Source organism: Hyperoodon ampullatus (genome assembly GCF_949752795.1).
Source record: "Hyperoodon ampullatus genome assembly, chromosome: 17".
Taxonomy (NCBI): Eukaryota; Metazoa; Chordata; class Mammalia; order Artiodactyla; family Ziphiidae; genus Hyperoodon; species Hyperoodon ampullatus.
The window spans coordinates 41862381-41877647 of NC_136930.1; the positions used below are offsets into that span (position 1 = coordinate 41862381).

The 15267-nt window shown below is 40.5% G+C and overlaps 1 protein-coding gene across 1 annotated transcript in view; it reads right to left on the reverse strand.

The window, feature by feature from the left end:
• The window catches only part of STK3 (serine/threonine kinase 3), a gene marked incomplete at both ends in the record, with an annotated part of 298497 nt that extends 290247 nt beyond the window's left edge, over positions 1-8250 (reverse strand). The window contains 4 exon segments of the mRNA XM_079722153.1: positions 7363-7399; positions 7402-7437; positions 7440-7681; positions 8246-8250. Of these exon segments, the coding sequence (XP_079578279.1) occupies positions 7363-7399; positions 7402-7437; positions 7440-7681; positions 8246-8250 (320 nt within the window).
• Between the last annotated feature and the right edge of the window lie 7017 nt (positions 8251-15267).

Sequence of the window (15267 nt, forward strand, 5' to 3'; positions counted from 1 at the left end):
AGACTCTGTGTAGAAAAAACAATTGTAATAAGACATTTCAAATACAGAATCTTTGTTCTACAATATGAACTAAAAAACTTCTTGAACTTAGAGTAACCCTAACATATGAGGCAACTCAAATAAAATCACAACAAAAAAGCGGCTTGGGACAAATAAAAAAGAAAATTTCTTATCAGGTAGTATCAATTTTCACTTTAGAAGAAAAAATCTAAAGACCTCTTGTAGATAGAGAGGGTGGAGCTGTTAGGGAGTCAGAAGTTGAGGTCATCGTAATTACAGTGGGATATTTCCAGTGCACAGGGTCATCCTACACCAGAAAGCAAAAGTGCCTTTGCCTCAAAGAAACCTTCATGTATTATATTTGCCTTTATAAACTCTGTCAGACACCATGGATAATCATTTTCCATTTTCCCATACCTTAACTGGGACATATATAAAGTGTTCAAAATACAGTAGTTTTTAAATAATGGTTTCCTCTCTCCCCTTCCCCTCTTCCCTTTTTAGAATCTTAAAAGAATATCTCTATTGTATGTATAGCTCGTTACAATTATACCACTCCAGATTCCTTTGGCAATGCCATCATCAGGAATGGTGCTGGAAATGAAATCTGTTTCCTCACTGTCACAACTACATACACCAACAATGTTTTTCAAACTGCAGATCGCAGCTGATTAGTAGGTCATGAAAATAACTTGGTGGGCCATGACCAGCAATTTTTCAATGAACTAGAACAGAACAGAAAATAGAAAAGTACCAGAGAACATCACACGTAGTTCATTCCATGAAACTTCTGTTTTTGGGTCTCATCATCAATATTTTAAAAAAAAGAGACAGTGAAAGCCATAATATATGATGGCCTGAAGTGACAGTACCCCTAGTTCTACAGAGACTTCCTTGAAACTAGAAAAACTAAATTCTAAGCACTTTTGCTCCCTTATAACCAAACAAGAAGTGCTCAATTTAAACCCATTATTTTTAAAGCTTTACTAATACACATTTCTGGAATGACCACTGGAATTTTCTGGGATTACTTCAGAAAAACAAACTTCAACCTACCTGTGTTTAACACACATTTACCTTTTTCTTTATGTTTCTAACAAATTCTTCTGTACCAATACATGCTATATCTCAGCCCCTTAAAGAACAATGGATAAGTTAATCATTGCCTAGAGTTGACTAAAGACTGAGTTTATCTCCCGTCTTAATGTACAACTGAAGTCTGCTCACCAGGAACTGCTCCAGATGCTGTCATACTCCCTCTCTCTAAGAAGGAAGAGTCAGTTGATTTTTCCCATCTACAGGGCCTAAATCAATTCTAATGGAGTTGGTGCCACCCCAAATTAACCAAGAAAAGCCACAGGGAGGACAGATATGCTTTAGGGACCAAGTCATTAATGCAAAGAGATGCTCCAGTTTGCTGGATTCTTCTCTCACTGATTCCTTAGAACACCTCCTCCATTTGCCTGCCACTGAAGCTTCCCCCAGGGCCAACCCACTGAGGCCACTGTTTTTGTTTAAGAGTTCTAAGAATTCATCTTCTCAAAGTCAACTGGAGTTCTCCACTTAGTGAATCTCTCTGATAATAAACACACAAGAATTTTACTTTCTAACATTCCAAGGACACTGAATTAGGCATACAGACATAAAATGAAGCCTATTATTTTCTCACTGCAGTATCTTCATGATTTTCCTGACACCCTACTATCTACTTATCTGGTTTGTTGCTTTGTCCCACCCAACTCAATTCCTGAGAGTTCCCTGTTGTCTTTTTACCTCTGTTCCTAATTTCCAGCCTAAGGTCAGAGCCACTGATGCTACAGACTGATGTGGGCTCTTCATGCTGAGGAACGTATGAATACCTTCTACTTTATCCTTCTATATCTGTGTCACTTTACCTTGCATTTTTCATTCCATAATCTATCTTTTGACTGATAGTCCATTCATTCATAGCAACACTTTCCCTTATAAAATGATTACTTTCTTACCTTCACTCTTCATTTGTGTGAAGGCACTTTGTAATCCTAACATGTTGACTTCAATCTTAACTTCACTTTCTCCAAACTAACCACCTCCTTACACTATTAAAAAAAAAACTGCCACAGAATCCAACTATAGCTTAAATCATAGAACTCTCAAAGGAACCCTCCTACACTGTTGGTGGGAATGTAAATTGGTACAGCCACTATGGAGAACAGTATGGGAGTTCCTTCAAAAACTAAAAACAGGGCTTCCGCAGTGGCACAGCGGTTAAGAATCTACCTGCCAATGCAGGGGACATGGGTTCAAGCCCTGGTCCGGGAAGATCCCACATGCCACGGAGCAACTAAGCCCATGCGTCACAACTACTGAGCCTGCACTCTAGAGCCTGCGAGCCACAACTACTGAGCCCGCGCACTCTAGGGCCCGTGCTCCACAACAAGAGAAGTCACTGCAATGAGAAGCACACGCACTGCAACAAAGAGTAGCCCCCACTAGCCGCAACTAGAGAAAACCTGCGTGCAGCAACGAAGACCCAATGCAGCCAAAGATAAATAATTAAATAAAAATTTAAAAAAAAACAAAAAGCTAAAAACATAGCTACCATATGGCTCTGCAATCCCACTCCTGGGCATATATCTGGAGAAAAACATGGCCCAAAAGGATACATGCACCCCAAAGTTCATTGCAGCACTGTTTACAATAGCCAAGACACAGAAGCAACCTAAATGTCCATCAACAGAGGAATGGATAAAGAAGATGTGGTACATATATACAAGGGAATATTACTCGGCCATTAAAAAGAATGCAATAATGCCATTTGCAGCAACATGGATGGACCTAGAGATTGTCATACTGAGTGAAGTAAGTCAGACAGAAAGAGAAATATCATATGATACCCCTTATATGCTGAAACTAAAAAGAAATGATACAAATGAACTTATTTACAAAACAGACACAGACTCACAGACTTAAAGAACGAACTTATGGTTACCAGGGGGGAAGGATGGGAAGAAGGGATAGTCAGGGAGTATGGGATCAACATGTACACACTGCTGTATTTAAAATGGATAACCAACAAGGACCTACTGTAGAGCACGGGGAACTCTGCTCAATGTTATGTGGCCGCCTGGATGGGAGGGGAGTTTGGGGAAGAATGGATACATGTATATGTATGGCTGAGTCGCTTTGCTGTGTACCTGAAACTACCACAACATTGTTAATTGACTATACTCCAATATAAAATAAAAAGTTTAAAAATAAATAAATAAAGATTTAAAAGAACTCTCTTTATCTTGAGAGTAAATATGCTTCAGTAGCTTACTCTCTTATTATCCTTCCAGTGTTTTCACTGTTCCAAACCAACTTGTCCTCTAAGTAAACCTCTATTAATAAATTTTAAATAACAATTAATCCTATAACCTAACAGAAACAAAGCCTATCTGGTAAAATATATCTCTCGAACAATGATTTTCTTTACTCGCTTTGACTAGTACTGTATATAACTACCCTCCCTCCAGCAACCAGAGCTCTCATGCTGCCCACCTGTCTATCACAGAGAACCACCTTCCCTTCTATGAATGTTCTACTTGGAGAAGACCCCATGTTTGGTCACTTCCCTTTCTACCTATCAAAACTTACCTATTCTGTGGTCATTTTGCTGTCATCTAGTAGTTCCCCTACAAAGAAATCTGATAAACTCAAAGTACCAAAATGCTAATAATTAATACTCATTTAACGGATTTCCCTTCCCAGAAGGACCTCATTTTAATAAGGATTTCTGAAGACCTCTGTGACAAACAATTAAGGAAATCTGGGGAATCTAAAAGCCATTCTGATCCTCAAGTTAGTGACACAGCTGACCACATCTACTGCCTATGTTTAACACAAGCCTTGTTGAGGACACCAAATCAATAATGCGAGGATAAGAGGGACCTTACAGATCATCTAATCACTAGATTCTCAGATCTGGTTGCACACTGGAATCTCCAACTCCCAGAGGGGAAGAATGATACCCAAAGACGCAAATTTCAAAGTCAGTGACAAAGCTGGGCCTAACACCCAGGCCTAATGCTATGTCAGATATATATGAACAACAGGCTAAAAATATAAAGCCATGTATGGGAATGACACATACCCAATTCAGAACAGTGACAACCCTCTGGGGGATGGGGAGGGAATGCAAATGAGAAGAGATATACTTAGGGGGCTTCAACTATATTGGGAATATTTTAAGCTGGGTAGTGATATGTAAGTATTTACTAAATTCGTCCCCATTATCTTTTGGGTGTCTAAAATTTTGTAATTATAAAAAGAACAATTTGAAGATGGATACTCAAATGGATATCATATTAGGAATAAAAAGAAATACCTTAGGCTAGGAAGTACTCAAATAAGATACTGCATGAAACAGGCCTTGAATAAAACACAGATTACTAGCAAAAAAATAACACAAATTTTCTAAAGGAAAAGCATGAACAAAGGCAAAGCTGAGAGTACCCACAGCCTATAACCTAAATAAAGAACAATAGGGAGACTCTGGAAGGGCAGATTCAGCTTGGATAAGTAACAAAAGGCTGGGGGTTAAGGCTGAGATCAAGTGATCGGGGCCTTGGGTGCTAAGTCAACTAAAAAAACATCAATCCAAAAAAAACGGAGTAGCATGACTGAAGTGATGTTTTAGCAAAAAAATCAGAAGCCATGTGCAGGATGAACTAAAGCAGTGTTCTATGGATCATTAGGAGGTTCTGTAGGACACCAAAAGGGGAATAGAAGGAGGTAAGGCGCTGGAAACCAGGTTCTGGCGCCCTGCTCCTACTCCAAAGAGAGCCCTTCTGCTGTTAAAATGTTTCTGCTGTTAAAATTTTTTGATAATCACTGGACCACAATGCCCAATTGGAAGGCACTGCTATAAATCAACTGTGAGGGTCTTAAAACCCTGGAATGAGATAGTAGTATTGGGAACGAAAAGGGGGGGGAATGAATCCACAGACTTTTTGATGGAAAATTTCATAGGATCTAATGATAAACTAAATAGGATAATGAAAGAATGGCTCTACACGAAGAAAAAACAAAAATACCGAGAAGCAGCTATTGGTCATACAGACTTGAGCATCAGCAACGTATATGTGACCATGTAAAAATGTATGGGCCCTAAGGAAGAGCTACTCAGAGCAGAAATGCAAAGTGGCCCTCTTACACAGGTTAAAAACAGAACAAAGGGGGACCAGAAGATTACAGAAAGAGGTGACCATGGAATGCTAAGAAAGCAAGCATAGTTTCAAAAAGAGGCATCACTGTACACAATGAGCGGGTGCACAGCCCTTGCAGCCAATCAGACCCAGGGTTCTGGCACCTCCTCCACCTGATCAACTTATTTAATCTCTCCAAGCTTCAGTGAATGAGGAAAATATAAACTAACAACTAACATTACTGAACATATCATGAAGCAGTGTGCTAAGTGCTTTACATCTGACCTCATTTACTCCAAAACACATTTTACAGATTAAGAAATTAAATTTAGAACTAGCATAGTAAATTGCAGAGCCAGGATTCCTATTTTCTTGAGACAATAAAGTAAAAGAATGTATATATAAAATTCCCGGCAAATAGTAAGACCTCAAAAAATGGTAGCTATATTTCATTATTAGAGGGTAATGATTAAGAGGGGCAACACAAAAATTCACTGTCAGTTATCTCCGTCGTAGCCTTCCATGTGGCAAACCCCCCTAGTGACGTCATCTATAAAAACAGGATTAATGTCTGTAATCCAACCTACTCAGCAGGGTTGCTATAAGGATTAAATGATATTATGAAAAAGAAAATGCTATGAAAAAAATTTTAAGAGATACTCAAATATATGGGATTGTCACATATCTTTTGCTCTTCAGAAATGCCTTCCTGGATGAACATGTCTCTCTGAAGAGAGCTAAAAATAACTCTCTTAAATGTGCAACCACCACTTTGAAAGTATAAGTCACCATGGAACAGTGATATATACCACCCACCCCTCCCCCAACCCCTCCAGGTTCTCTAATGTCCCTGCAAGGCAGGGGTTCTCTTTCGTCTATAGTGAAACTCTGGTAACTCAGAATAGAGCTCATCAATACAGAGAACTTGTACTTCAATTCAGAGTTATTCAACTTGGCCTTACGGTACTATCTTGGAGGTGCCCCTTACAGTCCTTCCAAAACAAGATGGGGGAAACACTGATTCCAGTTTTCTTCTATAGTATTAAAACTGGGTGCCAAATCAATATTAGAATTGGGATATTTTAAAATGCCAGAAAAGAATCTATCAAGGGCTCTGACAGCAGGTGTCTTTTGGAAACTCCTCCACAGCCCCCCTTTTTCACCTGAACAGATGGTTCCCAGACCTCAAGGCTCACATGTCTAGTCACACAATTCACAACAGCTCACAAAGTTCCTACCTTTTTAATTATTACATGTTCTTGAATATACCACCTTTCATCTAAAGATCTCTAAGTATCAAAACACTCTTTACTCTTCACAACAGCACTATGGGAGAGAGATTAGTACCCTTATTTTATAAATTAAAAATGAGAGACTGAAGTTAAATGTTTTATCTAGCATCAGTTGATTGATTCATTCTTAAGGGGAAAAATGCACATTATGAATTTATATCAATGGACAGCCTTGATTCAGCTTCACACGATCATTTCAAATACCAGTTCCAAAGTGTACTCGTACACTTCCAATATAACAAAGAATAAATATAAACTAACAGTAAATACCAAAGCATCACTATTTTTACATGCTAAAAGAAAACCAAACCCCCCCCCAAAAAAAACTACATGGCAGAGGGGCTCTAATTTAAGATTCCTACTGTCTTGCATCCATAAATACTTTTGAACTTGCGGAGGAAGGGGAGAGGAACACCTGTCAGTGCAGCATATCCACTCTAAGTTTTACAGGCTGTGTAGCTATTAATATTTAATTCCTTGAACTGTAAATAAACAACCCGCTTTCTCAAAAAAAAAAAAAAAGGGCAGTATTACGGAAAACATTTGACAGGAAAGCCTACATGGTTGTAAGCAGCCCAATAATTTCCTAGTTTTACGTCTCCCAGTTCGTGAACTTGCCACGAGGGAAAACTCCACCCGCCCCAGGAGTCCGGCCGCCGGGCGCCCAGCGCTGCCCACCGACTCTCCACCCGCGCCAGGCCCGCCGGGCCGCGGTGGAAGCGAGGCTCGGCCTCCCTCGGGCCCCCTCGCCCCACAGGCAGACGCGGCCCGGCACTCGGACCCGCCTCGCGACCCCCGGCGCGCCCGGCTCAGGGCCCCGCAGTCGGGGAGGGGTGTCTCGGTCCCCCCCGGGCCTAGCCGCCCCCGCCCCTCTCCTTCTCCCCACGCCCCGCGTTCGTTACCTCTTGGGCGCCGGCGGCTGCTCCATGGCGGCCGGGGGCAGAAGGAGGTACCAGGTGGGCGGCGAAGGTCGGAGCGGGCAAAGAGCCGGGGCACCGGCCGGCCGAGCCCGGGGAACCACAGAAGGAAACTCCAGGAACTCGGACCCACTTCCCCGTAACTCCGCAGCGGATCCCCCGCCCGCTGGCGAGTGCGGCGCCTCCCGGCCCGCCCCGCCCCTCGGCCGCCGGCCGCCGGCTGCGGGCGGGGAAGGGTGGGCGGAGCCATGCGCTGGAGAGTGGGAGTGGTGGGCGGAGCCGAGGGCGGAGGGAGGGGCCGGCCCTAGTGCAGGGAGGGGAAGAAAGGAGCTGGGACTGGAAGGGCGAGAGGGTGAGGCCTAGCCAGGACCCAGAGCCTCTCTCTGCTGGCCTGGGGCACGTTGCTTTGAAGTGGCCCAAAGCTGCCGCTCCTCACTTGCCTTCATTGCTTTTGCCCCAGTCTGATTTGACTCATTTCTCTGGATTTCCCAAGGATACCTCCCAAACATCTTGAGCAGCCGTTTGAAGTACTGCTAATTGCCCATGCTCCCCTCTCTAGTTCTCATTATAATTATTGGTTATGGTTTCCCCCAGCCACCCCCCAGTAATAGGGATACTTCTGGAAATTCTTGTTTGATTTTGATTGTGGACAAACTCCTCACAATAATTAGGTCTAATTACAAAGAAAATAATTACTTCAGTGAGATCTCTCACGCACTAGATTCAGTGTGTTGTGGCCTTACCAGCTGTTCAACTGGGTAACCCGGCAAAACTATCACAAACTATGGTGCATGGAAAAGTATTCAAGAAAGGTTTGTTTCCTTCCCTCTTGCCACACCTCCCCCCAACCTGTCCCCAAGGCCCTTACCCCATGGTAATTAGACCCCTCCTTGCATCCATATTGTGTGCGTACCGTTTAACCTTAAATTTCATCTATAAATATCTTTCTTATGACCATACACAGCTGCTATGTAATGACTTTGCTTGTTTTTGTCAGAAATGGTCAAGATGTAGTATCATAGAGTTCTTTGAAGATTCGAGCAAAGAATATGAAGAGAATATTGTAAACGTTAATCCAAATTACACTTGTCTATTAACAGTCTTTTTGCATTATTTTAAGTTTTGCTATGTAATAAACTTACATGATTTATTTTCAAACCATTATATTCTCCCCCAAACTTAGTTATTTTAAATTTGTTAAGACCATTCATTGTTGAAACCTAAAGTCAAATTCTGTGAACAAGAGAGATTATTACAGAATTTATACGTATTTGCATTTATTAAAGATCCACAGAATAACAGTTCGGAAGTAACAAGACAATCATTAAGACATCCAAGCTAGGAAGAACCTTTGAAATGATTTCATTCATTCCCTCACTCTGTCTTCATCCCCAACACTGCTAGTCCCTTTGGGCCTGCGGGTGGTAACAGCTCTGCAATTCCCAGATTCCTCCTCTATTCTCTACATTCCCCTAGACCTCAACCCTCCTCATATGACCCTAATTTGAGTGTACCTTCAAAAGGGTTTCCTACTGGAACCCTAACTGAGACACCCATAAAGAAGGCTTGTGGAAGGAGGAGGAATAATATCAGAAAATAAATCTCTGTGGTCTCCCCTCAGTTTGAAAGGGAGAGGGTTAACAGTTGTTGTACGGCCCCAGGGAGATCAGACACTTGGCCTACATTATCTCATTAAACCCTTAAAACTGCCTTGTTAGGTAGTTATTCCTGCTTTAGATGAAGAAACTGAGGTTCAAATGGGTGGAGGGAATTACCCTAGGCCAAACAGAAAATCTGCGTTCTAACTCATGCCTCTGTAACTCCAAAGCCATGCCTTATCCCACTGTAAGTCAGTCAATATATATTTACCGAGCACTTATGTATGCAGGCACTGTTCTCAGTGCTGGGGATTCATCAGTAAAGAAAATAGACAAAAAAATTCCTGCCTTCATAGGGTTTACATTCTGGTTAGGGAAACATAATAAGACAAGTAACTAATCAATAATGTTAGGTACTGAAAACTGGTCAGGAAGAAAAATAAAACGGGGAAAGGGAATATAAATTGGAAGCAAGGGATGAAATTTAGAAAGGGTGCCCAGGGAAGGCCTTAATGAGAGGGTGACTTAGGAGGAAGTATGGGGAGAGCCATGCAGATTGCTATAGGAAGAGAAATGTCAGGCCAAAGGAACAGTAAGTTCTAAGGCCTGAGGCCAGTGTGCCTGGCGTGTTCTGTGTTACTGAATAAAAGGAATTGTTTTTCTCCTGAATTACTCAGGAAAAAAAAATTGTCTCAAGTCTCTGTTTTAATTTGTGGAAAGCCAGCCTGAAGATTCCAAGAAGGAAAGAATAGAAATCATCATTCAACCTGCAAATGAGAGGCAGCAGCATTCATGAACAGATGAAAGCTGTAGGAAAATCTAAGATTTAGATAAGGGTCGCTCAGCTTCACTTAACTGTGAAAGCAGCATAATCTGTTTCTGCTTCCAACCTTTCCAGTTAGAATCAAAATCAAGTATGTACTTTAATTATACTAGTGAACAGCTCACCACAATTCCCAACTGAGTGCTCTAAGAGAAATAGGAGAGAAAGCTTCAGTTTGGGACCCAGTTCCTCTGAATAACAAAAGTGCATTCCTTGTCACTGAATACATACACCGCCATGTTTTACAGGTAGAAAAATATTAAAATTTAAAAAAAAATTTTTCCTTGCTATACTAGTTGCTGCTGTTTATTGAAACTACAAGTTTGTATTACTCTTTTTTCTCAATTTTCTAATTATTTGAAAAATAATACTAATTAACAACTGTTAAACTTTCTTACCTGGAAGAGTTTGGGACAAAGAGAAAGCGCTCTCAAATATATTACATTATGTAACTTTTTCTTTTCAGGGAAGTGTTTCCTTTCAAGAGGCAGCTTTACAAAGCACTTTCTCTTGATCTGTTTTCTCTTTTCTAACTTAATTTTATAGTTAGCCTGGAACTAGCATGTTGCATTTCAATTCAACCACTATCCTCTTTTAACATAGCAATCTTAAATTTTTATTTCATTTATTTGTTTCACTTATTCCCCAGGAAGAACAGTATCTTATTCATATTCGTCATATCAAAAGTCTAGCATGTCAGTTAACTATAAGAAACAACTCAAAATGACTTTTTTTGTGTGTGTGGTACGTGGGCCTCTCACTGTTGTGGCCCCTCCCGCCACGGAGCACAGGCTCAGCGGCCGTGGCTCACGGGCCAAGCCGCTCCGTGGCATGTGGGATCCTCCCAGACCGGGCACGAACCCATGTCCCCTGCATCGGCAGGCGGACTCTCAACCACTGCGCCACCAGGGAAGCCCTCAAAATGACTTTTAAAACAAGAAGCCTAGAGATGGTCTTTCTAGGTTTGATTAATTCTTTGATTTCCTTCTATTTCCTGCCCTACTGTGCACTGCAGGGTCTCCTTGGGCTATTTCCCTCCCCTCACATGATGGCTGTCACAGTTCAGGTACCACATGGAGACAGGACAATGTCCATCAATAGAAGGTTATTTCTTTCTGAATACCACTTTTTAAGATGGTGGAAAAGACTATTCTAAAAGCCCTTCTACAGGCTCTCCTTCATATCCTGTTGGCCAGAGGTATGTCACAGACTTATCTGTGAGAAAGAAAATGGTGTCACGAAAACTTGTATAGACTAATTGCAATTCACCCCAGGGGGGTGGGCTTGGAACTGAGGCTGGGACCAGCCTTCCCAGAAGCTTATGGCAAGGAGAAGCATGAGAGAAGAACAAAAACTGAGATTCTTTACTAACAAAGAATGGAGGAATTTTTATTAGGCAACAGCCTACAATGTCTGCTAAAAATAAGTACCTAGAATGTGACAGTCACTGAATAAATGTTTGCTGAATCAGTGAACAGATTTCCACACAAAGAAAACATCAAGAATTTTAAGAGGCATAGATAATTTATAAACTCCATGTTAAGTGAAAGTAAGTGTACCTTTTGTCATTTTATTTCCTCTCAGTTCCAAATTCATCCTTCATTGCCTGCTCTATTAAAATGGAGCTAGGTCCATTAAATATTTTTCTTTATCAGGTGGTAAGACAAATCAAGCTTTGTCACTAAAGGACTGTGGAGAGACATTACAAAAGAAAAGAGTTTTCCTTCCTGGCTGTTGTGTGTTCCATTGGCTCTGTCCCAGGGCCTGCTTCCCTGGGTTCCGGTAGTGCATGCAGGCAACAGCATGCAGTGGCCAAGTGTTTCCCTCCCCACCATAACTTCGCTCTCCTTTGGCCACTTTGGCTGCAGAGTGCCTCCAGTGAGACACCTCACCGTGAATAGCTTTCCCCGGCAACCTAAGATTTTCAGAAAGTTCCAGAGGGCAGGTTTTTGGCAAGTTCCACTAGCATGGCACCACAGCAACTCCTTCATTCAGTGAGACATAGCTGTGCTCTCTCCAACAAGGTTTGCATCTCAACCTGGGGTGGGGGGTGGCCTCTTCTTTGGGTGCTCCATCTCAGCCCCAGAAAAGTACTGCTACTGATTACTGCTATTGCTATATTCTTTAGAGTTCTCTTTGCTTCTTAGCCAATCCCTTGTTACTCCAATCCCCTGTTATAGTTAATAATTCTTTCCATTAAACTTTCTCTATTCAAATAACCATGTGCTCTCTGTCTCTTGTGGTTTCTGTATCAGATTGGACCTTGACTAATACAGAGAATAATAGCAAAGAATCTCAGGCCTCACTGTAAACTCAGAAAAAGGATTAATAAGACTGATTTCATTTTCAGTTCAATGCATAATTATCTACACAATAACTAGGACTTATGAAGGAAAAGATATATTTTGAAGATATGGTCCTTGTGCTCTAAGAATATGGTTTGGTTGAAAATATAGAATATAGAGAATAGAAAATATAGAATATAGAACATATATATTCTAGAAAATATAGAATATATTCATATGAGTAAAATAATGGCTCAAGTCTGTACGTAATAAACTATCAGTAATTTCTGTCATTCAGAAAAGTGTTTAGTTCAAATTGATATGGGCTGGAGCTCAGCAAAACAAAAATGCCTTCCATTTTACAAAACCGACTCTCCTTATATGTCACTTAGAAGGAGAAAATCAGTTTATGTTATATACAAATATAAGTTCCAGAACAAGCTAAAGATTTCTCAAAACACAGCAACGATTGATTAAGACACTAAACCTGGGGACAGAGTGAAGGAAAAGAAAGAAATCAGTACTAAGAACCTGGTAAACAACATGACTTAAAGCCTTTCCATGGTAGACCTTTAGTTAAATTAATATAAGGAACCTAGGAGGGAGGGAGGGAGACGCAAGAGGGAAGGGATGGGGGAACAGATGTATATGTATAACTGATTCACTTTGTTATAAAGCAGAAACTAATAAAAAAAAAAAAAGAAAGGAACCTATTGTCAATAAACTAATCAATGCTATGCTTTCATAATTTCTCTTTTTATATTTTTGTTTCTTTAAATTTCTTTTTATTCCTACCTATAGTCTCTGAATAATTTCTAATTTGTCTTGATTAAATTAAGCAGAAAGAAAATTGTTTACTTACTTCTAAGCCAGGAAAGCTAGAAGACTACTCCTACCCAGATATGCAGTGGTGACAGCAGTTAACGCTGTTGGAAAACTGGACAATAAGACTTACAGAGAAGTTGGAATAAAATTGAGCCACCCTTAAGGCAGTCATGTGATAGATTCAAACTGAACTTAAATCCAACTTCACAAAGCTTGGAAAGATATAGATTTTCAGGAACAGTCTCACAGACATGCTGAGGAAGGACTCATAGGGCACATTAACAAAGCACAGCTTCCTAAAACTCTTCTTTACCCATCTTTCTCCCTTAAATTTTCATGAGAGCTATCCAAATTGCTTCTCCCTTGTTCTCTCTTATACTCACTCACCCTTCCTCTCCCTCATATTGCTGGTACTTCAAGCCCTTTCCTGCAGAGAATAGTTTGACTTCCTTCTCTTCAATTCCCTAGCTCTTCTAGCTCTTCTTATCTCGGTCAACACAACATAGTCCTGGGAGACAAAAAATGAAGGATCCTTCCCATAAGGGGGCCAGGGAAGCAGGAAGGAGAAAGATTGTGAATATTCAAACTTCAATATTTTTGTCCCTATCAAACATTCTTTCAATCAACATTTACTTATTAAGTTGCCAGGCATAGACAATGAGGTTTGGCCCCTACCCTGAAACTACAGGGTTTTCCCATTAAAAGTTTTACCTTGCTCTGTCTTTTGAATTTCTTTCCAAAGGAAGTGATTCTCTTACAAGAGGTAATTTTTTTGCTTAATGAAGTAGTTATTTTACAAAAATTACCCATGGAATACTTTTACATGGTTAATTTCCCTCAAGCATTTAAGCTATGGTTTCAATTTCAGTGTTCACTGATAAAGAGGTTAAGATAACCATGGTTTTTATAATCCCTTTTGAAAAAACAACTAATCAAAGGTATTAGAAAAAAATTGTCTTAAGGGTACCTTGCTAATAAATCACCACTGACAAAGGTGGATTATCTCTTCATATTTGCCACAAATGAAGTGGGGGAGAGTAAGAGAGAATCTTCTGAACACCACAGATTTATGCTTGGTAAACTGAAATTATCTTTTATAATGTAATTCAAGAATAAGAGCATTGAAAACATAGATAAACATAACTTACTAATTTCTGACTGTATTAGTTATCTATTGCTGCATAAAAAATTACCCCATTATTATTTCACAGTTTCTGTAAGTCAGGAATCCAGGTGCAGCTTAGCAAGACCTCCAGCCCAGAGTCTCTCAAAAGGCTATAGTCAAAGTGTTGGCCAGGGCCACAATCACCTCCAGATTTAATTTGTAAATTTAGAGTAACCCCATTTTTTTTTTTAAATCTTGAGAAGATTTTTTAGAATTGAACAAGCTAAGGCTCAAGTTTAAAGAGAAGAGAAAATACAGAAAAAGAGCTCATAAATTTTGGGGAAAAAAGAGAACAGTGAAGAAAGACTCGCCCCACTAGACGGCAAAACACAGGATAAAATTGTAGTAATTAAAACAGCATGGTATTAATTCAGAAACAGCTAAATTAATATATGTGATGAATACTGAGCCTAGAACAGAACAATTTTTATGTGGAAATGTTTACGATAAAGTAACATTTCATATCACAGAGAAAAGAATGAACCACTCAATAAATTGTATGGGCACAACCGACTATCTATTTGGAAAAATAAATAAATAATATTAGATCTCTGTTGATATACCCCTGTGTCAGGCTTCTTTATATTGCAAGCAACTGAAGACCCAGACCAAACTGCCTTATACAACAAAGGGTTCATTTAACTGGAAGACCCAGAGATAGAGCCGACTGTAGGGTTGCTTTGATTTAGTGGCTCAATACTGACATGAAAGACACTGGGAGGTTTTGTTTATTTATTTGTTTTTTGTCTTCTTTTTCCATCTCTGGGTTTTGACTTCTGCAATGTCAGCTTCATTCTAAGGCTAAATTGCTGCCAAAGGTTCAGTCTTCATATCTGTATACCAGACCGCCCAAAAGGAGAAAAGCACTATTTTTTGGTAGCTCCCTAAAAAGAAGGAGAAACCTCCTCTTCCAAAGAACTTCCACAACATCCTTCTTGTCTCATTGGCTCAACCTGTCAGCGTGACATATTTCCCAACATGCAATGATTTGGCTTACGCTTTAACAAATAATTGGCTTATCTGAATAAATCAGTGTGGGGAGATGGATGCGAATTCTCTCTTTGGTTTAAAATAGCAGGACCAGGGCCTCCCTGGTGGCACAGTGGTTGAGAGTCCGCCTGCCGATGCAGGGGATACGGGTTCGTGCCCCGGTCTGGGAGGATCCCATATGCCGCGGAGCGGCTGGGCCCGTGA